The sequence below is a fragment of the Leptonychotes weddellii genome, chromosome 10 (assembly GCF_054177405.1).
Source record: "Leptonychotes weddellii isolate Sample4059 chromosome 10, ASM5417740v2, whole genome shotgun sequence".
NCBI classification, from domain to species: domain Eukaryota; kingdom Metazoa; phylum Chordata; class Mammalia; order Carnivora; family Phocidae; genus Leptonychotes; species Leptonychotes weddellii.
This window is the reverse complement of record NC_138378.1, coordinates 63,396,735-63,421,890: the sequence shown is the minus strand read 5'-3', so window position 1 is coordinate 63,421,890 and position 25,156 is coordinate 63,396,735. Positions and strand designations below refer to the sequence as shown.

At 37.8% G+C, this 25,156-nt stretch overlaps 1 protein-coding gene across 2 annotated transcripts in view; it reads right to left on the bottom strand.

Moving 5' to 3' along the window:
* EML6 (EMAP like 6) overlaps positions 1-25,156 on the bottom strand; it is a 261,695-nt gene that overhangs the window by 127,268 nt on the left and 109,271 nt on the right. For both annotated transcript variants that reach the window (XR_014148895.1, XM_081832019.1), the window contains exons 3-6: positions 24,082-24,180; positions 21,221-21,289; positions 13,032-13,217; positions 11,333-11,468 (exon numbers count right to left, since the gene is read on the bottom strand). Coding sequence is in view for 1 of the 2 variants with exons in the window: in XM_081832019.1 (XP_081688145.1) it covers positions 11,333-11,468; positions 13,032-13,217; positions 21,221-21,289; positions 24,082-24,180 (490 nt within the window). In the remaining variant the exon portion in view is untranslated. The remainder of the gene's footprint in view (positions 1-11,332; positions 11,469-13,031; positions 13,218-21,220; positions 21,290-24,081; positions 24,181-25,156) is intronic.

The following is a 25,156-nucleotide window of genomic DNA, read 5'->3' as shown; positions in this document are numbered from 1 at the left end:
CAGCACAGCAGCACCAACACTCCTACCTAACTTGTTAATACTATGCTGCACCTTTGTGTTCCCTTGCGGACAAGCCTTGGCTCCAGGTCCCTTCCACAGCAGACCTATGCAAACCTTGCTAACAACACACAATCCACCCCCATGTTCTCCTGCAGTTCAGTACTACTGCATCTCTGGCAAATGCCTGTTCTGATGCAACTCAAGCCCAAGGTGGTCTCAGACAGGCCCACTAACAATACAAGGGACCAAACACTGCCTTCAACAGGCAAAGAGACCCATTTCAGATGACTAGACTGAAGGCAAAAGTGGCTCAGCCACAACAGTGGGGCACATACAACACACATGGGAGATGCCCCTGAAGCCCCATTCTGGTGAACAGGGGACATTGCCCTACATGTAGGGTACCACAGGACCTCTTCTTTGTAAGGCCACCACTTTCAAGAACAGGAGACATAGCTGACTTTCCTAACACAGAGAAACAGATACAGAGAGTTAGACAAAATGAGAAGATGGAGGAATATGTCCCAAATGAAAGAACAGAACAAAATCACAGTCAAAGAACTAAATGAAATGGAGATAAGTAATATTCTTGATAGAGAATTTAAATGTCACAAAGATACTCACTGGACTTGAGAAAAGAATGGAGGACCTCAGTGAGACCCTTAAAGAGATAAAAACAAAAAAAGAACCAATCAGAGGTGAAGAACTCAATAACCAAAATTAAAAATACACTAGATAGAATAAGCAGTAGACTAGAGGAGGCAGAAGAATGATCAGTGACCTGGAGGACAGAGTAATAGAAAGCAATCAAGCTGAATGGGAGAGAGAAGAAAATAATAATAAAAAGCGAAAAGTAGAGTTAGGGAACTCCATCAAGTGTAATAATAACATTACTAGGGACACCATCAAGTGTAGTAATAACATTTTGCATTATAGGGATCCCAGAAGGAGAGAGAAAAGGAGACAGAAAATTTATTTGAAGAAATAATAGATGAAAATGTCCTGAATTTGGGGAAAGAAACAGAAATCCAGATCCAGGAGGCACACAGAGCCCCCAACAAAATCAACCCAAGGAGGTCCACACCAAGACATCTAGTAATTAAAGTGGTGAAAAGTAGTGATAAAGAGAGGATTTTAAAAGTAGCAAGAGAAAAGAAAAACAGTTATAAGGGAACCCCCATAAGATTATAAGCTCATTTTTCAGCAGAAACTTTGCAGGCCAGAAGAGAGTGGCATGATATATTCAAAGTGCTAAAGGAAAAAAACCTACAGCCAAGAATATTCTATCCAGCAAAGTTATTTTTCAGAATAGAAGGAGAGATAAAGAGTTTCCCAGACAAACAAAACTTAAAGGAATTCATGACCACTAAACCAGACCTACAAGAAATGTTAAAGGAAACTCTTTGAGGGGAAAGGAAAGACCATAAGTAGGAGTGAGAAAAATAGGAAACAAAAAATAACTATATCTACAAAAATCAGTCAAAGGATTCACAAAATAAAAGGATGTAAAGTATGAAACCATGAAACCATATACTTAAAACCTGGGAGGGAGGAGAGGAGTAAAGAATGGGTTCAAATTTAGGTGACCATCAACTTAATATAGACTGCTCTGTGCATAAGATTTTATATAAAACCTAATGGTAACCACAAATTAAAAAAACCAGTAATTGATAGGCAAAAAATAAAGAGAAAGGAATCCAAGTATATCACTAAAGAAAGCCAACAAACTCTGAGAGAAGAGAGCAAGTGAAAGGAACAGAGAATTACAAAACCCACCATAAAACAAGCAACAAAATGGCAATAAGTACACACCTATCAAAAATTACTTTGAATGTAAAGGGACTAAACACTGCAATCAAAAGCCATAGGGTCACAGGGGACGAGAGGAAAAAATAAAACAAGATGAAACCAGAGAAGGAGACAAACCATAAGAGAATTTAGCCATAGGAAACAAACTGAGGGTTGCTGGAGGGGAGAGGGGTAGAGGGATGGGGTAGCTGGGTGATGGACATTAAGGAGAGCATGTAATGTAATGAGCACCGGGTATTATATGAGACTGATGAATCATAGGCCTATACCTCTGAAACCAATAATACATTATATGTTAATTAACTGGATTTAAATTTAAAAATGTAAAAAAAAAGACAGGGTGACGCATCTTTATACTGCCTACAAGAGACTTGTTTCAAACCTAAAGACACATGCAGATTGAAAGTGAAGGAATGGAAAAGCATTTATCATGCAAATGGAAGTGAAAAGAAAGCTGGGATAGCAAAACTTACATTGGACAAAATAGACTTTAAAACAAAGACTGTAACAAGAGACAAAGAAGGACACTATTTAGTCATTAAGGAAACAATCCAACAAGATGTAACAATTGTAAATATTTCTGCACCCAACATGGCAGCACGCAAATACATAAAGCAGCTAATACTAAACATCAAGGAAGTAATCAATAGTAATACAATAGGGATGCCTGGGTGGCTCAGTCAGTTAAGCGGCTGCCTTCAGCTCAGGTCATGATCCCAGGGTCCTGGGATCGAGTCCCGCATCAGGCTCCTTGCTCAGCAGGGAGCCTGCTTCTCCCTCTGCCTGCAGCTCCCCCTGCTTGTACTCTCGCTCACTCTCTCGCCTATGCTCTCTCTAGCAAATGAATAAATAAAATCTAAAAAAAAAAATAGTAATACAATAACAGGAGCGGACTTTAACACCCCACTTACAATCAATGGATAGATCATCCAAACAGAAAATCAACAAGGAAACAGTGGCTTTGAATGACACGTTGGACCAGATGGATCTAACATATAATACTCAAAACATTCCAATCCTAAAACAGTAGAATACACATTCTTTTCAAGTGCACATGGAACATTCTCCAGAATAGATCACATATTAGGTCACAAACAAGTCTCAACAAATTCAAAAAGATCAAAGTCATACCATGCATCTTTTCTGACCACAACTCTATGAAACTAGAAATTAACCAAAAGAAAAAATCTAGAAAGAACACAAATACATGGAGATTAAATAACATGCTACTAAAAAATGAATGGGTCAACTAAAAAATCAAAGAGGAAATTAAAACATACATGGAGATAAATGAAAATGAAAATACAACAATCCAAAATCTTTGGGATGCAGCAAAAGCTGTTCTAAGAGGGAAGTTTACAGCAATATAGGACTACCTCAAAAAGCAAGAAAAATCTCAAATAAACAACCTAATCTTACACCTAAAGGACCTAGAAAAAGAATAACAAACAAAACCCAAAACCAGTAGAAGGAAGGAAATAACGACTAAAGCAGAAATAAATGAAACAAACTAAAAAAATAATAGAACAAATCAATGAAACTAGGAGCTGGTTCCTTAAAAAGAGCAACAAAACTGATAAGCTTTTAGCCAGTCTCCCCTTCTCCCCGCAAAAAGGATAGAGAGGACTCAAACAAAATCATAAATGAAAGAACAGAAATAACAAATGACACCACAGAAGTATAAAAAACTGTAAGATTATGAAAAATTATATGCCAAAATAATTAGACATATTGGACAACCTAGAAGAAATGGATAAATTCCTAGAAACATATAACTTCCCTAAACTGAATCAGGAAGAAATAGAAAATTTGAACAGATCGATTATCAGCAAGGAAATTGAATCAGTAATCAAAAAACTCCTAACAAAGAAAAGTCCAGGACCAGAGGGCTTCACAGGTGAATTCTACCAAACATTTATATATTTATATACATATTTTTTAAAGATTTTATTTATTTATTTGACAGAGAGAGCGAGAGAGCACAAGCAGGAGGAGCAATAAAAGGAGAGGGAGAAGCAGGCTCTGCAGTGAGCAGGGAGCCTGATGTGGGACTCGATCCCAGCACCCTGGGACCATGACCTGAGCCAAAGGCAGACGCTTAACCATCTGAGCCACCCAGGTGTCCTCTACCAAACATTTAAAGAAGAGCTAATACCTATTCTTCTCAAACTATTCCAAAAAATTGAAAAAAATTCATTCTATAAGCCAGCATTTCGTTGATACAAAAACCAGATAAAGACACCACAAAAAACAAAACAAAACAAAACCCTAGAGGCCAATAGCCTTGATGAACATAGATGCAAAAATCCTCAACAAAATATTAGCAAATCAAATCCAACAATACTTTAAAAAAAAATCATTCACCATGATCAAGTGGGATTTATTCCTGGGATGCAAGAGTGGTTCAATACTTGCAAATCAATCAATGTGATACATCACATCAACAAGAGAAAGGATAAAAACCATATGATTATTTCAATAGATGCAAAAAAAAGCATTTGACAAAGTACAGCATCCATTCATGGTAAAAACCCTCAACAAAGTAGGTCTAGAGGGAACATACCTCAACATAATAAAAGCCATCTATGAAAAACTTACAGCTAAGATCATACTCAGTGGTGAAAAAATGAGAGCTCTCCCCGTAAAGACTGGGAACAAGAATGTTCACTCTCACCACTTTTATTCAACATAGTACTGGAAGTCCTAGCAACAGCAACCAGACAACAAAAAGAAATCAAAGGCATCCAACTGGTAAGAAAGAAACAAAACTTTCACTAATTGCAGATGACATGATACTATAGAGAGAAAACCCTGAAGAGTCCACCAAAAAACTACTAGAGCTGATAAATGAATTCAGGAGGGTCACAGAATATAAAACCAATACACAGAAATCCATTGCATTTCTGTACACTATTAATGAAGCAGCAGAAAGTGAAACTAATAAAACAATCCTATTTACAAATGCACCAGAACTAATAAAATACCTACGAATAGACTTAAGGTGAATTAACCGTACTCTGAAAACTATGAAACACTGATGAAAGAAACTGAAGACAATACAAATGTAAAGATATTTCATGCTCATGGATTGAAAGAATAGTTAAAATGTCCATACTACCCAAAGCAACCTATAGATTTAATGCAATTCCTATAAAAAATACTAACAACATTTTTCACAGAACTAGGACAAAAAATACTAAAATTTGTATGGAACCACAAAAGACCCTGAATAGCCAAAGCAACCTTGAAAAAGAACAAAATAGGAGGTATCACAATCCTAGATTTCAAGTTTCACTACAAAGCTGTAGTAATCAAAATAGTATGGTAATGGCACAAAAATGGACACATAGATCAAAGGACAGAATAGAGAACCCAGAAATAAACCCATGATTATATGATCAATTAATCTTTGACAAAGGAGGCAAGAATATGCAATGGGAAAAAGTCTCTTCAATAAATGCTGCTGGGAAAACTGGACAGGTACATGCAAAAGAATGAAACTGGACAACTTTCTTACATCATACGAAAAAATAAACTCAAAATGGATTAAGGAGCTAAATGTGAGACCTGAAACTCTAAAAATCCTAGAAGAGAGCATAGGTAGTAATTTCTGACATTGGCCATAGTAACATTTTTCTAGGTAAGTCTTTTACAGGAAGGGAAACAAAACCAAAAATCAACTATTGGGACTTCATCAAAATAAAGAGCTTCTTCTGCACAGCAAAGGAAACAACCAACAAAACTAAAAGACAATCTACTGAATGGGAGAAGATATTTGTAAATGACATATCTGATAAAGGGTTAGTCTCCAAAATAAATAAAAAACTTACATAACTCAACACCAAAAACCCAGATAATCTAATTAAAAAATAGGCAGAAGACATGAATAGACATTTCTCCAAAGACATACAGATGGCCAACAGACACATGAAAAGATGCTCAACATCACTCATCATCAGGGAAATGCAAATCAAAACCACAATGAGATATCACCTCACACCTGTCAGAATGGCTAAAAACATTCGGGAGAATGTGGAGAAAAAGGAACCTTTGTGTGCTGTTGGTGAGAATGCAAACTGAGGCAGTCACTGTGGAAACAGTATGGAGGTTCCTCAAACAATTAAAAATAGAACTACCATATGTTCCAGTAATCCCACTACTGGGTATTTACCCAAAGAAAACAAAAACACTAATTCAAAAAGATATATGGACCTCTGTGTTTATTGCCTTATTTACAATAGCTAAATTATGGAAGCAGGCCTAGTATCCAATGATAGATGAATGGATAAACAAGTGGTATACATATAATATGGAATATTATTCAGCCATAAAAAGGAATGAAGTCTTGCCATTTGCAACATGAATGGATCTAGAGAATATAATGCTAAGTGAAATGAGTCAGTCAGAGAAAGACAAATACAACATGATTTCACAAATGTGTGGAATTTAAGAAACAAAACAAAGAAAAAAATAATACAAACCAAAAAACAGACTTAACTATAGAGAACGGATGGTTACCAGAGGGGAGGTGGGTGGGAGCATGGGTGAAATATGGGAAGGAGATTAAGAATACACTTATCACTACGAGCACTGAGGAATGTACAGAATTGCTGAATCACTATATTGTACACCTGAAACTAATGTAACATTGTATGTTAACTATAATGGAATTAAAATTTTAAAAATGGTTAAAATGTTTATCACACTTAAAAAAAAAGTTGTTCTCAAAAAAAAAATATTTTGGCATTCCTGGTGTTTTGGCTTTCAGAACTGTAGATAAGGGATCCTGGACAAATTAACTTGTTGGTTTATATCATCATGTGTTCTTGGCAAGAGTTTGTTTGCAACTCACCAATCAGCAAAAATCCATTTAAACTCACAAAAATGTAGAAGTCATTGGTGTAAATGAAATTCTACTATTCCTTTGATTGAGGAATGATCCTCCTGGCGTCTGAAGGCCATTTTGTTTGACTAAGACTTGGGCATAGGCCAGAAAGCCCCAACCATCAGCTCTGACCCTGCAGATTCAAGCTGATGTGAGCATGACCCATCCCCAAAGCTAGCTCACCCTCAATCCACAGTGGGCTTCATTGTTTTCACTGGAAGCCAAAGGTCTAAATTAGCTCAAGTTCAACTAGAAAGATGTAAAAGAACTGATTAATCCTGTGTCTCTCTAATAAATTGCTTTTTTTCCCCTGAGCTTAGTGTTTTTCTTAATGTAAACTGTTCCATCTCTCTTGATGTTTAGTAATTAATAGTTATTAGAAGATGCAAATACATGCAAATCTTAAGAGTGTTTACATACAACAACTTGGAAATTGCCATTTGGAAGTCTACAGGAGGGGCACTAGCCATCTTCATAGGTAGCAGACTAAGTACGTATGCTTTATAAATGGCCTAAAAGCTAGTGAATAGCAATTTCTGAATTTTAACTTTTATGTTTAAGAAACACAGAATATCAGTACTATGTCATGGAAATTGGGACATGGCCATGATTAATTCTCTTGCTAAATTTGTTTAGAAAGCTGTTTGGCTGTTTGAGTAAAATGGGAAATCACTGTATTTCCATGGAAGTGAATTCAAGAGTCATTGTTACTCAAAAAGTGAAAATGTGGAAGGAGGCTCATTTACATCAAGAAATTCTTACAAGAATGAAGCCATCCGTACATATCATTTCATGTCCAGATCAAGAGCAAAAACGTAATAACATTGCTTTGCTTGAATGTGCTCCTTTCAAGTGTATTTTGTTTCCATTTTTGAGGCCAAGGGCCTCAAGGTAGAGGAGAAAGCCAAGGGTTCTTTCAGGGGGGATCGGGGGGACAAAGTACACCTAAATGTCCTCTGCCCACTCTGCCTTCTTCCTCCTGTTTCATCCTTTCCCCACGCCCTTTCTGTCCCTGTTCCTTCACTCTTTCCCCTACCTTCTAAGCAAATGCTCAGAGGACCAACAGTAAGGTACTGACTAGTGAAGGGGAAGCTGGATCAGAAAACTGTTTACATTCCAATTACTTTTAATCCTCTCCTCATCCCCTACATATCTTTTTTTTTTTTTTAAGATTTTATTTATTTATTTGACAGAGAGAGAGATAGCGAGAGCAGGAACACAAGCAGGGGGAGTGGGAGAGGCAGAAGCTGGCTTCCCGCCGAGCAGGGAGCCCGATGTGGGGCTCGATCCCAGGACCTTGGGATCATGACCTGAGCCGAAGGCAGACGCTTAACAACTGAGCCACCCAGGTGCCCTCATCCCCTACATATCTTAATCCCTGGGTCTCCTACTTCACGCTGGCCTCTCTCCTACCTCCGTGTATCCAAGAGGGCGCCCCTGTCACAGGGGGCCTGGCAGCCCGCCTCTGCGAACACCAAAGACAAGCCTACTCTGAGAACCTCTTGTGGTTCTGAGCTCGGCAAAGGTGCTTCTGAACTCAACAGCCCCCTTGCCTGCCTCAGGGTGAGGATGCACCAAGGCTGGGCGGAGGGCAAAAGAGCCTCTTGGAGGTTTTCCCCGCATGGCCCTCCCTTCACAGACTGGAGAACTTCAGCTGGATCTGGGGTTGTTAACAACACTTCAACCAGGCTTTTGTTCTTCTGACGCTATACATTCAGCCTGTTTTTCCACTGAGAGCTGGAATGAATGCCAACATCTCTTTGGAAGTTTGATGGTACATAGCAGACTTCTGTTACAGTGCTGTCAAAAGCGTGACAGGCAAAGGCACCACTGGTGAGGGGGAGGGGAGGATACTACATGGAGAAAATTTTTTATTTCAATAGTATTTTTTTTTTTTAAGATTTTTTATTTATTTATTTTTTAGAGAGCGAGCGAGAGAGAAACAGCATGAGAGGGGAGAGGGTCAGAGGGAGAAGCAGGCTCCCCGCTGAGCTGGGAGCCCGATGTGGGACTCGATCCCAGGACCCTGGGATCATGACCTGAGCCGAAGGCAGATGCTTAACCATCTGAGCCACCCAGGTGCCCTCAATAGTATTTTAATGAGTAAAAAATCTATAAACAAAATAGTAAAGCCAGGATTTCACAGATATTATTGCTTATAGTGAGGAAAAGTAAAAAAAAGAGCTCTATTAAAATCAATTTAAAGTAAAAGACTAAGAAAATAAGAATACTGGTAGTGAGCAGGCACTGTAAAAATCAAGAAGGTGGCAAGAATATGGCTGCCATTGGGGCAATGGCACAAATTCTCAAGGCTCCCTTGGTCTCAAACTGCAGCATGGTCTTTAAGATCCTTTAAAAAGCATAGTCCATTACTCCCACGGAAATAGAGGCTCTTGTCTGACCGGACATGCACCTACAAGTGCATGCCAATCTCTCTCCTGATAAACTGCAAGCCCAGGCACTACAGGCCGCATCTGTGTGGTGCAGGCATGCTTCCTGTCCACTGTGCACCACCTGTTGTCTGCTTTGAGCTTGGCAAGGGCGTGTGTGTGTGTGTGTGTGTGTGTGTGTGTGTGTGTGTGTGAATCTTTTGACACTGACACAAAATGCAGAGCGTCCCTAACCGTCTTCCTCTGACTCTGGGGGACAGGAGTTGGCCATGCAATCAATATAAACCCCCGGTCACCTGGAGGCTCCTTCTGCACTGGCTCCTGAACTCTCCTTTGAGAGCCCAAAGTTAGGAACTCAGTATCAAATAGAAAAGCAGAGCAGGGTAAATATGGTTTCTGCTCTGCTACCCAGTCTAAAATTTATACCTTAATTGTGTGATACAGTTTTTGGATGAGCTGGATAAAGTGACCGCCAGAAAGGAATCATCATTGCTGGTTGATGCTCCCCAACAACCAGCCAGTTTATGGTCAATAATCCCACCCAGTAAGTTAACTCATCCAGTATCTAGTATATGTGCTCTCAGTTACCTTGAAATATACACCAAGAAGTTTCATGATTCAAGGTTAAACCTTTTTGGCTGCTTTACTAAGATGTTTTACCTTGCTCTTCTGGATGCTTACTTGCTTATATATCTGCCTCAAGTATTTTTCTGGATAAAGTTACAAGGGCTCATCTCTGTGGCAAAGAACTTAAGGGCCTCGGCTGTCTCCTTGTCGATGCACTGAAGCAGACACTAAATTTTACAACTTGCAATGTTGACCTCTGCGCCTGGAATTCAGAAATGCATCCAAACCAAGATCCTGAGCTTCCATAAGAAAACAACAATCCAGTCTCCAGATTGGCTGACTTTTTGTATTTAATAGATATTTAAGGAAGCTGGACTCTGGGTATACATAGGAAGTACAATATTGAGCTCACTTCCCTGCTTAATTTTTAAGAAAGGTTTGGTTGACAACATTCTTTAAGGAGGATGGCCTGAAGAATAGGGTATTCTCTCAGTCTTCTGGAATCTACCTCAGGTCAGCAGAGAGCTCTAAGCCGCCAGACAATTTGGCCTTTGGAAGAACCTTTGTGGCCACATTGCCATGAGCCTGCATCAAGGGGCTTCGTGAAAGAGAACCTGATGAGTAATAGCTCACTCCGTGCCTTTTGAGGACTTCTGATCTCATGTCAGAGTTCTCTCTAGGAAGATTCTCAGGAAATTTCTCTCTCATCTTAGCACTGGGAGTCATTCGCCTTCACCTGAGCAATGAGTAAGTTTTCACCTTGTGGACGGTATGACTCACGGTACTGAGCACCCCTCCCTCAGTGCAGGCTGCAGGAGCCAAGAGCAGGGTCTGGGGCTCACCTGCAGCAAATGAACAGAGCCCCCCTCCATGTGCTTAGTGTATGAATACCACCTGTGACTTTATCTTTTCTGTTTACATCTCCACTTTAAACTCTCTCAAGCCCAAATTCTTTATCTGTGAAAATGAGATTATAAGCCTATCATGAGAATTTTAAAAGATGTATACAAACTGCTTTGTATTCCCTGGTACACATACACAGTATATTGTAATAATAGCTAATATTTATTGAGCGCTGACTGTCCCATAACTTATTCTAAGCACTCTGTAAGTAGATTTAATCCTCCTACAACTCTATGAAGTTGTTACTAGTATTATCCCCATTTTTTAGATGAGGAAACAGAGGCCCACGGGTTTTTAAAAAATTGACTCAAATCTATCATGGGCAAAACTTGGATTTGAACCCAAGTCCCCAACTCTGATCCCACTACTATGGGCTACTACTTTAAAGCTATTTTTTTGGTCTTGTTTTTCCTGTCAATTATTTGCTTATTTAAGGAGGCTGGGAGCAGTCTCACTTAGGGTCACCAACTTGTCCAGAATTTCCCAGTTTTATAACTCAATGGTCCCTTTCCCAAGATACCACTCAGGGGTTTTCTCATTATGTTCTTGATCTTTGTAGCAGGACCATCGCTAGTACACACAGATATCTTTGTGCAAATAAGGAAGAAGGGGTATCCATTTATTTTTAACACATTTTTTTATCTTCTTTCAATGTATTTATGTAAACTGCCTTAAATCCTTTCTAGAATAAGATGGGGTACAGGGAGACAAATATAAATACAGAACTTCACACTGTGTTTAACACTCTTAGAGTTACGGGTATTAATATATATATTACCTTTATATCCTTGTTCTGTCTCCCTGAGATCAATTTTGGTTATTGGTTTGAAATCAGTATCCCATAATCGAATACACCCATCTCGTCCACCAGTGGCAAAGCCTTCTTCACAAGCATACATGCTAAAGATTCCAGCCTGTTGAGTAATGCAGATAATACTCAGTACTGCAGTGATTCTAAATAGTCATTATAGTTGGATCGTCACGATAAAAAAAAAGCAAAAACAAAACAAAACAAATTTTAAATACCTTGTTCTCTATTGAAATCCTGACAATAGGCCAAGTAGCCATTTATAATATCCTTCATTTTGGCTAGCTCAAAAATTAATCATAATTACTACTAAAGCAAATTAGTTCAAATGTTCCTTTATCATTACTAAACTGATGGCAATTAAAAAAAAATATTCACTAATTCCTTGGTTAAAGTACATATGAAGATCAAACTCCTTTATGTGACTACTGATCCTTATAAAGAAAAGGTAACAATGGAGGTGTTTCATATAAATTGCCACTCAAAATAATCAAGCAAAGATATGCCAGCTAGGTACATAAACACTTTCACTGGTAAGCAGGTACCTGAAATGCATCTCAATGAGCTCAAGAAGGCACCACCTGAGCCTAACTGAAGACAAATTACATTTGTGTTCGTTTGTTAGGGATTATACAAAGACGCTTTTTTTCACATGGGAAATAGTTTCATAACTTAAAGGTGCTTTTCCATAGGAAAATATTTTACCTGTTTATTGAAAAGTGCTGCAAGAATATACTGCTGACATAAGATCCAGTGTGAAAAGAAATTAGGTTACTATGGCAGCTGCTTTTATGCACGAGGACAACTACTGACCTCTGAATTGTTTTAAGAGCTGTTTCATATTTAGTGAAGCCAAGAAAATTGGTTCAACATACAAGACAATGAAAGGCCTAAAATTTCATAGCTCTTTTGCTAAGACGTGCTTCAACTTTTCTTTATAAAAATTTTTCACCCTATTTCCATTTAATACAATATAGGCTTCAGCTTTCACATCTCCCTATTCTTCTGGGCATTTCCACTTCATCATCTATAGATATGGCAATGTAACCATTATCATATGTGTCAAAAGAGAGCAGAATGGTCAGAAGTAAAGTTTGCCCATGTTCTTACAGAGCAGACCATCAAAAGAGAGCAGTTTATCAACGGTTTCTGTTTGCGTTTTAAGAGCTTTCCGTTTGATTCAGACATGGAGGTGATGCTCACTCATTCAGAGTGAAGAAAAATCTACCCTTACTAACCAACATAAAAACAACACTTGTCTACACTCTTGCTATTCAATGCACAGGCCCCAGGCCAGCAGCAATGGCATCATCCCAGACTTACGAAGTCAGAATCTGCATTTTAACAAGATCCCCAGGAGATTCATAGATACCTTAAAGTTTGAGAAGTATTGATCTATAAGAGGAAAAGGATGATAAAATAGTTCTATTCTTCCAGATGTTGGTGAATAATAATACTAATCAACCAATCAATAATTGAGGTGAAGGCTAAATTATTAAGCTTTTGAAATACTTCTTTTAGGTGAACAAAAATAATTTGGGAAATCTTTCGTGAATGTGTTGAGTGTTCATCGGAGTCTGCTGATTCTAAAGCAACAGGAAAAAACACGTATCTGTGATATCAACTTATTTAATAAATAATCACCCAATTTCCACATGGACATACTCACACTGTGTGCTCCTTGAATGGTGCGGACTAAATTGAGCCCTTTCCAGACATAGATGTCTCCATTTAAAGCACCAGAATAGGTGATGTCTTCTTTGGCACATGCAAGGCAAAGGATGGTCTGAAGATCCCCTGTTTTGCCAAATATCCCTCTTTTTGCAGTCAGGGCATTTCCACAGAGTGTCCAAAACTGGAAAATCATAAAAAGAATAGATCCAAAAATAATGTATTCATTCTGATGCATCACATTACTGGTATTTGCTTCTATTTCAGTACATTTTTTAAGCTAAATCTTTTATTGTCCCCTGCCCTTTTTTAAATTAATTTTTAATTTAAATTCAATTAATTAACATCTAATGTATTATTTGTTTCAGGGGTACAGGTCTGTGATTCATCAGTCTTACACAACACCCAGCGCTCACCACAACACATACCCTCCCCAATGTCCATCACCCAGCCACCCCTTCTCCCCACCCCCCTCCACTCCAGCAACCCTCAGTTTGTTTCCTATAGTTAAGAGTCTCTTATGGTTTGTCTCCCTCTCTGGTTTCGTCTCATTTCATTTTTTCCTCTCTTCCCCTATGATCCTCTGCCTTGTTTCTTAAATTCCACATATGAGTGAGATCATATGATAATTGTCTCTCTGACGGACTTATTTCGCTTAGCATAATACCCTCTAGTTCCATCCATGTCATTGCAAATGGCAAGATTTCATTTTTTTGATGGCTGCATAATATTCCATGTGTACACACACACCCCACATCTTCTTTATCCATTCATCTGTCGATGGACATCTGGGCTCTTTCCATAGTTTGGCTATTGAGGACATTGTTGCTATAAACATTGGGGTGCAGGTGCCCCTTCGGATCACTACATTTGTATCTTTGGGGTAAATACCCAGTAGTCCATTTGCTGGGTCGTAGGGTAGCTCTATTTTCAACTTTTTGAGGACCCTCCATTTGCATCACTTGCTATAGCTGAACTAGGCACACATAATTTAACTTGTTCTACTGCAACCAACAGAATTGCAAAACCTTTTAGCCAACTGCTAGCAACATAAGAAAAACTTTTAACGGCATTTTTTAAACTTTCAAAGTTCTAAAATTCCCAAACTTTACTAACTGCTTAATGGTCATTAAATACAAAAGGTCAATGTTCTCAGAGTTGGAATAAAGTGAACAAATCATCAGGTCTTTAATTTTTAGTCAAATTACAGAAGCAGTATAGGTTCATTGTAGAGAAGTTTAGAAATACAGAAAAGTATAAAGAGGAAAACGGAAATATCTACAACGTCCTGCTAACGTGTTGATGTACCTTCTAGACATTTTTTTTGGTGTATATATATATGTATATATATGTATTTGGAAATAATGTCTTTATAATTTAAAAATGTGATAAATCTTCACTGCAGAAATGTTACTCAAGAAGTTTTCTAAATATGAGTTATATTTTCATATGGCCAAATAACTGATTAAGCTTTTCAGTTTTCATTGTATAATTTACCATGTGGAAGAATCATTAAGCATAAAGCTTGAGCTACTTTATAGAAAGCAATAGCGAGACTTCCATGGTTATCTAAGAAATTAAGTATTTTGCTTTGACATGGTTTCTTAAATGTATGAACTGGTATAACTTTCCTGCTATGCATTTAGCCCCTCAGTTTATAAGTGCTCTTTACATTTACTTAATCTTCATAATACCCCTGAGAACAGGCTAAAGCAGCTATTCCTATCATCCCCATTTGGAACTGAGGGCAAAGGGGCCAACTTGGTTTGCTGAAGGTAAGGGTTAAATGGGTGTCTTACATGAGAAAATATTGAAATATTGATCTTTGCCTTGAGAACTTTAAATCTAATGAAGATACTTAAAAAGCAAGAGACAATTTCAAGGAACCATATTCAGACTACATACAAGTGGCAAGAGAATTCAAAAACAGAGAACCGTGTTGAATTACTTGGAATGAGCAAGGCTAGGATTTGGATCAGTGGTGAGGAAGAAGTTACATCAGGGATCAGGAGAGCAGGATTAGGCAAATCCAAGTGACACAAAAAAAAAAAGTGTGAGGAAAAATCAGTGACAAGCCAAATATTTTGTGTCTGTAGGCGAGGAAAAATGGTGGCCCTCTTAGAGTAGTTAAGTACTGAGGGAAGCAGTTCTGGGATGGTTGTACCACCCGGGAGGTCTGGGATTCTGGTGGCTATGGAGGAGGGGGTCCTTAGGAAGGATGAGAGGCAGGTGTGCAATCATGTGAGACAATACAGGATTCTTCCTTCATTAGAAGGCAAGTATCACTCTGGTGATTGGTTTCTTTGGGCACGTACTACTTTTAAGAAAAGTACACATGAAAAGAACAAGATCTGGGGAAAACATGGTTAGATCTAAGCTTTGGGAAAACATTTAAGTATTAACTTGGAACCTGAACAAAATACTAGATGTAAACACTTACTGGTAGTACAAACATGCCAAAACCCAAAGAAGGTAACCATTTCCTTTTCTCACCATGTCTCCCATACATGAAGATTTAAAGGAGAGTAAAAATTTTGTAATCATTATCCCTAAAGAAGAGTAATTATTTTGTAGTTATTAGTTAATTTAGAATGTGCACCTCTGATCTGAGTTATGGAAACATTTTTTTAAATTTAATTTAAATTTTAGGTATTTAACATACAGTGCAATATTGGTTTCTCGAGTAGAATTCAGTGATTCATCACTTACATAATACCTAAATTACTGAAATATTTCTAATGGACAACCACAAAACATAGAGAGTCCATCAGCCTCAGACACATAGGTTTTAAATCACCCAGTAGGAGGCAACAATGCCAACATGAAACATTCCAAATAATCAAATGACTCTCTAAAAAGGCGCATACAGATATAATGCCAGGATAGGTAAGAGATTTTTTGTAGAAATGGCAAATCTCTGATTCTCTCTTCTTGAGAAGCACTTCCTATTTGGAAAACAGTGAAAATTTAGGGTAGCAACACATCAGTAAATCCACATTAAATGAACAGACATCGTTTATCTTCCCCAGTCTCCATTCCAGATTGTAATGCTAATTTTGTTAGAACTGGCAGGTACCCTGGAGTTCATCTGGCTCTAGGTAATCTCCAATGTCCCTTCTATCTATGACTAGGGACTGGAGAAGGATCAACAATATCCACAAACTTGGTAGGCTCATTTACTGTGAAACCAAGCAAGCATGACAATGCTCAACTGCTACTGTTTTCAAGCGTTCATTTCAGGTAATTGAAATTTGCCTGTCTGCCAAACACTGGGAATTTGCAAAAACAGAAAGGATTTCACCCTAGCTACACAATTTCACATAAAAATATTTTCTTGGAGTGCATTGATGATTTTTGCATTCAACTTGTGACTGGAATCATTCATTTGCTGTTAGGCAGGTTTGGGGGGGAAAGGTGGGGATCCTGGAATTGGTTATAGAAAATACAGAGAGTGAAAATATTTGTTGAAGGCTACTAAAACTTGTGGATTTCTTTCTAAACAAAATAAAGATGGCTGGATGGGCATTTGCAGATCATTCCATTTGAAGTAAAAGTACTTATTTTTGCTTAGAAAAAGATGCCTGGGGGCACCTGGGTGGTTCAGTCGGTTAAGCATCTGCCTTCAGCTCAGGTCATGATCCTGGGGTCCTGGGGTTGAGCCCCACACTGGGGTCCCTGCTCAGCTGAGAGTCTGCTTCTCCCTCTCCCACTGCCTTTCCCCCTGCCTGTGCTCTCTCCCTCTCTCTCAAATAAAATCTTAGAAAAAAAAAGAAAAAGATGCCTGTCTGCTAAAACATAATTAACAAATTTAATGGGATAAACAGCTCTGTTTCCAAATGAAGCTCCAGGGTTTTATGTGTCTCTGTTTTTAGAATTAACTGATTAAAAGAGTTAACCAAGGATGGAAAGAAATAGGGAAGATGCTGGAGAAATCACCAATTAAGCAGCTAATCTATTATTTTTCATAATCTGTTCGTGGGGGGGGGGGGGAAGTCAGGCCAAGATGGATCACTGAAGAAATAATTTCCAAGTGGAAAGACAGGGAGCCAGAGACTGAATTTAAATCTTATCTGTGCCACCATATTTGTGATCCCAGGAGAAGGGGAAAAAATTAACATTATTGTGCCCTTACTGGTTCCACACACTGTTTAATGTAACTCTTAATAAATTCAGAAGGTAGTGATCCACAACCCTCTGGTTTTTTTGTTTTGTTTTGTTTTTTTTGAGAGAAATTCAGCCTCAGGGAGATTAAGTAGCTTTCCCAGAGTCAAGTAGAAGGAGATAACAATGAGGATTCAAAGTCAAATAACCTTCTAGGTCTTGGCTTCTTCACCTTAGGATATGCAAATTGGATGATGGCTCTGGGGCCAGAGTCCCAGACTTCTAGAGAGCCACCAGAGCCTAATGGAAACCAGGCTTATCATGATCTCACATAATTCTTTGATTGTGGGTAAGAGAATAATTCAGTGCCTTTGCAATTTGTTAGACTGAACAGAAACTCATGTTGGCAGATACATATATCTTTGATTAATAAAAATTGTAAAGGGAATTATTTAATGGCTAATTATTTTCTGGCCAAACTTTTTCAAAATACTGGTTTCCTAGGAAAATTAGAAAAGAGGGTCAAAAGAGGGTCTTCAGTGATGAAAACATTGATAATCTTTGAACATATAATGGGCTAAGGACCTTTCTGCTCCCTAGTCCCAAGATTCTATGGGTGACCAATGCCTCCCCATTAACTCCTGACTGAAGTGCAACCCCACCCCTACTTTGAGTAATGCTGACTTCCAAGCTCTCCCTACCAAACTCACCTACCCACCAAGGCTCGGCTCAAATACCATCCCCTTCCTGAAACGCTTAACACTCCTCTAGCCAGTTGGGATCTCTCCTTTATCACTAGAGAATTTTGGTTTTGCCTCTCTTATAGATTGTCCTGTTTTATGTTTTAATTGCTTTTGTCAAGCAAATTGAAAGTAGGGCCAGTTTTCAGTCCTTCACATGATAGAAATGCAACTAATGTTTATCAAATTTAATGAGTCTTTCAGGTGGACTACATAAAACAATGAAGGACCCTCCAACTGCTGCTGAAGCAAAAAGTCCCTGTATTTGAGCAAACATATTCTCAGGTTTTTGCACAAGGATAACAAAACGTTAATGAAGACCTAAGGTATTGGCAGGACACTTGATACCTTTGAATAATGGAAGCTATAGGTTTATCTTTCTGTCTTCTGTTTTTTCATTACTTTTTTCTTATTTTGGAAATATGTATTGTAAAATAATTTTAAAAATAAAGAAAAAAATTAATCATCAACTCATGTACCCAGCATTAACTGTTTAACATTTTGGAATATCTTTCCAATTTATTTCCTACACAAAAATATAGGTTACTTCTAAAGTAAAAAGAAAAAAAAAAAATCAAAGCAACAAATTTACCCCAACCAGTAGACTATAAATAAATCTTGCATATTTCCTAGTAACATTAAATAATCATCTAAACCATGACTGTAATGATTGCACAGTATTGCTTCCTACAGATATACCATATTTTATTTAACCACCTGGGGGCAGTTAGGTGGCTTCAGGTCTTCTTTTACCTGGTTTTATTTGCTTTTGGTAAATTATTCAAAAATGAACCTATCCTTGGTTCATACTCCTAATGATTTCCTTGAGATAAATTCCAAGATATAAAATTACTGGCTGGGGGTGCCTGGGTGGCTCAGTCGTTAAGCGTCTGCCTTCGGCTCAGGTCATGATCCCAGGGTCCTGGGATCGAGCCCCACATCGGGCTCCCTGCTCGGTGGGAAGCCTGCTTCTCCCTCTCCCACTCCCCCTGCTTATGTTCCCTCTCTCACTGTGTCTCTCTCTGTCAAATAAAATAAATAAAATCTTTTTAAAAAATAAAAAATAAAATTACTGGCTGTGCTCTCTTTGGCAGCACACATACCAACACTGGAAAGAAATTACTGGCTCAAAGGATATCAACATTTCTAAAGCTACTGATAGATATTACCAAATTTCTGGGCAGGAAGAGCAGAAATACTCATATCTGGTACTCATTTACCCCTCCACCACCAAGGTTTGAGAGTGTTCAGTCACTAAATCTTTGCCAACACTGGATATATTTTAATCATAATTTTGATGGATTAAAAAAATATTATTTTAAAATTTCTCCTCATTAATGAGGTTTAGACTTTCATATATCTACTTGCCAACAATGTTTCTGTTTTTGTCAAGTATACATGTCCTTTGTCCATTGTACAGGTTTGTTGGAGGTCTTGACATTTCAAGGACAAACCCAAATTCTATCTACCATGCTTGTGGCTTACATTTAGCTCATTTGTGGTTTGCCTCTTTTGTTTCTTAGGGGTGGGGAGCAGGTAGACAGAATGTTTTAATGTTTATATAATTGAATCTATAATTTTATCCTTTATGGTTTCTTACTTTGCTTTTACATTCAGAAAGGCCTTTCACCTACTTGAGAGCAGTTAAGCATTTACTTAGATATTCCTCTAGTTATTTTACAGTTTTTTAAACATGTAACTCTTTGATTCATAGAGAATTTATTTTAGTGTATGGTATGAATAATATATAACTTTTTTCCCCTCAAATAGATAACAAACAGTCCTAGGGCCCACTGGTCAAGATACTATTCTAAATTGTTATCCCTTTTAAAGTCTATTTCTCAGCTTTGTTTTTTGATTTTTTTTTTTTTAACTTATTCATTTGAGAGAGACAGACAGAGAGAGAGAGAGCATGAGCAGAGGAGAGAGGCAGAGGCAGAGGAATAAGCAGACTCCGCTGAGCCGGGAGCCCAATATGGGGCTCAATCCCAGGACCCTGGGATCACGACCCAAGCCGAAGGCAGATGCTTAACCATCTGAGCCATCCAGGTGCCCCTCAGCTTTGTTTTTTGTTGTTGGTGGTGGTGTTCTTATTTATCCTTATCCCAGTCTGATACATTTTAATTATTTTAATTTCATAATATGTTTAGTGCAGTTTCCTCTTCATTATCCTTTTTTTAATCTAAGTTCTTGGTTATTCTCATTTTTTAATCCTTCCAGACTAACTTAGAGTAATTGAAAAGGAAATGTCAGATAACAATAACAAAACTTCTAGAGATTTTAACTGACCTTGTACTGAATGTAATTGAAAGGATGTTTGTAATTTTTAGACATCATGTCCAGAACCAAGGTTGTCTCTCCATTTGCTCAAGCCTTCTTTTATATTCCTCTGTAAAGTTCTGTAATATTCTTTAAGTAAGTCTTGCATCCCTCATTATATTTATTTCTGAGCATTTGATCATCTGTCCCTTTCTAACAATGAAGTAGGAACAATGGGGAGAAATCATAAAAAACTAGACTCAAAGAAGAACAAAAGAACTGGGAAACAGGAGGAGTTGGTTGGGGGAATATTATAGATAACTACTCCATTCAGACAAAAATGCAACATTTTTTTACCAGCAGAGATCCACACAGGCTGGAATCAAGCAAGTAATCCTTATGTACTTTAAACATCTACTAGCTACAAATCTGTAGACAGAAGATCCTGGGCCATATCCCAGGGTCCAGTGGAAAGTTTTGCTATATCAGAGCAAAGAAAGTTAATGGTGTTGACTTTGCTACCTGTTAAACAAAATAGAAAGAAGCAAATAGCCGAAGGTAGGTCCTGGGCCACCTGTGATAATTCAGTCTGTGTAGTCTAGGGGAAGATAGAGGCATTTAAAAACCAATGACCCAAGTAGGTTTGTACCATGTATCCCTGTATTTCTATGTCCAACCCAACATGGCACCTTCCTTCTAAAAGAACATATTTCAACATGACAGAGTTTTGATATGCAGCATGTGTAAAAATTCATCAAAATGTAAAAACTTAATTTATAGTATTAAAATCAGAACTGTTTTAAAACTTGCAATCCTAGAAGTACTTTGAGTATTCAGTTTAGCAATTAACATAAAGTTTTCTTTTCAGTTGCCTGCTGGACACTCCACTTGATGGTCCATACACTGTAGTTCCGAAAGAGCCCCATCAGCTGATGTCAGCTTGCTTCACGATCAAAGAAGCAGGTAAAACGACTCCAAATTTAAGATAAATAAAGTTGAGCCACTTCTCAACATCAAATTATACATATAAGCACCTTAAATTCTTCTCATACAAGTTACCAATTTTTTTTTTAAATAACTACTTTACCTTTATATGTTTTACTCCACAGCTAACCACTCTGTTTGGCTGATATGGATCCCAGGAAATATCAAAAATCTGTTCAAAAAAAATCAAAAATTGCTATGTTGGTCATTTATGTGTTTTTGCCTTCTTTCAGTTATCAGTTCAACTGCCAAGACTCCATCCTAACACTTAGGACACAATGTTACCTGCATAGACTGAACAACGTGGGATTTGGCTTGGTAATGGGTCAGGAGTTGCCAACATGTGTTTTTATTGCCTCACATCTACTTACCTTAGGCCTGAATAAAGAAATAATAATTAACTGCAATCAATGAGACGAACTTGTGTCATGTTTTTAACTTGGTCCATTGCAATGACTTAGAATAATTTTTTGATCAAATTTCCTATATCTCTACATAATGATCATAATATACTTTTGAGATAGCTTTACAATAAAAACAAAAAGAATTACAGAGTGTTTATGTAGGAAAATGTTTAATAGTCAACCGCAATTCAATGTGGCCAACACTTTCTCATAATCCTAGAAGTTAATATTCATAAACATAAGGCAGAGGTATTTATTTGGCCCCTAACTTAGCCCACCTAAAATAGGCCTTTAGCCTGTCATTTTAATCTGATCCAAAATACTACTTTATTTTCAGTTTTCCAAGGAACTGAAAACATATCCACTAATACTATTTATCATTCTTTAAGAAAAGCTACCAGTTTGCAGGCAGTTTTCAATTTGGGGAACAAGGAAGAGAAGACTCTGTCAACCTTAAGGGTCAGGTCAGCTGTGGTAATTGCTCAAAGTGCGTATCTCACCAGCCCAACTAAAAGATTCTGACTTCCTGGGTCAGAAGTTGGGTCCAGGCAGCTGCATTCTTAAGCAGACCCCGAGAGATTCCTATGCGGTCAGTCCATGGACCACATTCTGTGAAGCTCTAATAGAAAGAATAATTGTCAGGGCCGGAGTCTAAATCAGAGAAAGAGTTTAGGCTGCTAATTTCTCATCACATAGGAAGGAGAAATATGGACCCATCATCAGAGAGAAAAGAGGACCTATAACCTTCAGTTAGGTAGAAAGGAGCAATTATAGACCACAGAAAGAGCACTGAAGAAAGCACTTGGTCCAAGTACCAAGTTCCAATGAGGCCCATTTTAGCTATGCAACCTCAGGCTAGTCTTAGCATCTCTAAAATAAATGACATCACCTCAGTTCTGTTATGAGGTCAATTAAGATAATGTATGTACAATCATTTTGCAGGTTATAAAGCACTCATTACATAAGTGAGTGCTAGGGATTAAGCATTTTAGCCACTAAAATAATCTTGAAGATAATCATTTGCCCATAAGGAGCCAGTAATAACTCATATTGGCACCAGTAATAAAGAACAAAACTGTGTGATACAAATTATGGGGTCTGGGAAAACAGTGTTCTAAAAGGACAGTATTTCATTAAAACATTCTAGGCTCTTAAAATTGTAGAGGTCGCACTAGAGTAGTATACACTTTTCACAATCTACTTCTAAGTGGAAGGTGTAAAATACATGACAAAATAGTAAGAAATTCACATACTGATCTAGTCTAATCCAACTAATTTTATATGATGGGATTATCACATAAGCAGAAACAGTAATATCCAAAATGTGAGCACCACAAATATTTTCAACCTGCTCATTAAGTACTGAGTTAATACCAATTAATTACCAAGAAGTTAATAACCTGGGAGTAGAGCTCAAGCGTCACTACACTGTAAAATCTCCCTAGGGAATTCTTACGTTTGGCCAGGAGTACGAACCATTGGGACCAGAAGGGTGCCAGGCCTCTTAATAGGTCATTCCTGGACTTTCTGAGAACTTAATCCTTGAGTATAATTTGCCCGAATGTGCAGCAACAACTATGGGGTCACCTTAAAACCATGATTCTCCATCGGTGAATGAAAAAAAAAAATTTAGAGTTCACACTAAGGAAGAGACAGTGAATTTAGTATCCAATTTGGGCCTCATTCTGCATGGACACTTATATTGAGGAGAAATACAAAACTAGCAATCAATGTAAGACAGTCATGCAAATTCACTTTTTTTTTTTGAAATTAGAAAATCAAGACAATAAAATAGTCAAATTATTTTAATTATGCAAGACAATGGAGAAATAGATTTCTGACCTGCTTCATATCCTATCTTGCCTGCTATGACTATATGGAATTATTTTTGATCACACTAAATTCAATATGATGATAAGCAGGCCACAGTTTATATTCAAGATTCTCAAAATAAGAAAGAATCCCAAAGTTGTCCTTACATTCATTTGAAGTTAAAATGTATACACTCTGGGGTATCTGGGAGGCTCAGCTGGTTAAGCTGTTAAGCGTCTGCTTTCAGCTCAGGTCACAATCCCAGAGTTCCTGGGATCCAGCCCCAGGTTGGGCTCCCTCCCTGCTCAACAGGGAATCTGCTTCTCCCTCTGCCCCTCCCCCACTTGTGCATGCGTGTTCTCTGTCTGAAATAAATAAATCCTTAAAGTAAAATAAAATGTATACACTTGAAACACATTTTGTGAATATTTTCTAACTACTTCCATTTCTAAACAAATACATCTAAACTTTACATATATTTTCAAATTCAATTCTATTTTGATTTTATGAAGATGCTAAATGCCAGTGTCAAAAATTTGCTTTGCCTATGAGTAGTAACAATTTAAAGAAAGCATCCGATCATCAGAAGAGATCATGCTGACACAGTTATTAATCATGAATTAATTTTTTTTAAAGTCAGTTTTTAGGTTGAATATGTAGGAAAAATCTTTACATGGAAAATTTACTTTTAAAAATAGGACAACTCTGGGAAGCTACTTCACAATTCAATCCAACAAGCTCTTCTTACCCGGTCGGAGTGGCCGGTGGCAGAGGCCAGAAGTTTTCCCTTCCTCCAGTCCCAAATGCAGACTGTGTTTTTGGCATCCAATCCCACAGAGGCCAAACGCTAAGAATAAGAACAATAATTTAACAGCTGAAACTGATGGGCACATTTCTTATTATCCATCACTTCTTTCAACAAGTGGTCACTGATGACCTACTCTGGGCCAGGCATTGAACATATGCAAAAAAAAAAAAAAATGATTTCTCAAAATCCATCTTAAGTCCACAACTAAAGATATCACAGATGACTTCTATTAGCACAAACTGAAATTTCAAAAACCTAAAAGCTACAACTCATTTGTCACAAAGCCTCTGATTTAACAAGTTGATTTCAGAGGAACACAACTTGAAGGCAAGGTTCAAATGTTTTTATTTTTTAAAGATTTTATTTATTTATTTGACAGAGAGATAGAGAGCACAAATAGGCAGAGTGGCAGGCAGAGGGAGAGGGAGAAGCAGGCTCTCTGCTGAGCAGGGAGCCGGACATGGGGCTCGATTCCAGGACCCCGGGATCATGACCTGAGGCGAAGGCAGCTGCTTAACCGACTGAGCCACCCAGGTGCCCCTAAATTTTTTATTTTTTCAAATTTTATTTTTAAATTTAAAATATTAATGTGAGAGTAGAGACAGTCTAGGATTCTATAGCCCAAAAGTCTTGCCAAACTGCTGAAATTAAAGGGTTTGACAAACACATGGGGAAGAAAACCCATAATGAACATTACATTCATTTTTAATTTTCATAGCTCCACAAACATTTCAGGTGACATGTTGGTAAACGCAATCTGGTACTTCATCTCCCAACCTAAATTCTTTGGGTTTATATCAGAACTTGTTCTCAAAGGAAAAGAAAATTTAACACATTTAAGTATACACAAAATCAAAAGTATCAAAACATGTATTAGAAATACCAACATCAGAGGGAGGTTCTAGCAGGATGTCCCCGCCTATGGAAACAGCACTGTATAATGGACAGAGGTCTGGACTGGGTGTGAGTCGATTTGGCTTCTCTTTTGACTTGTGAGGAGCCAGACCTAAGACCT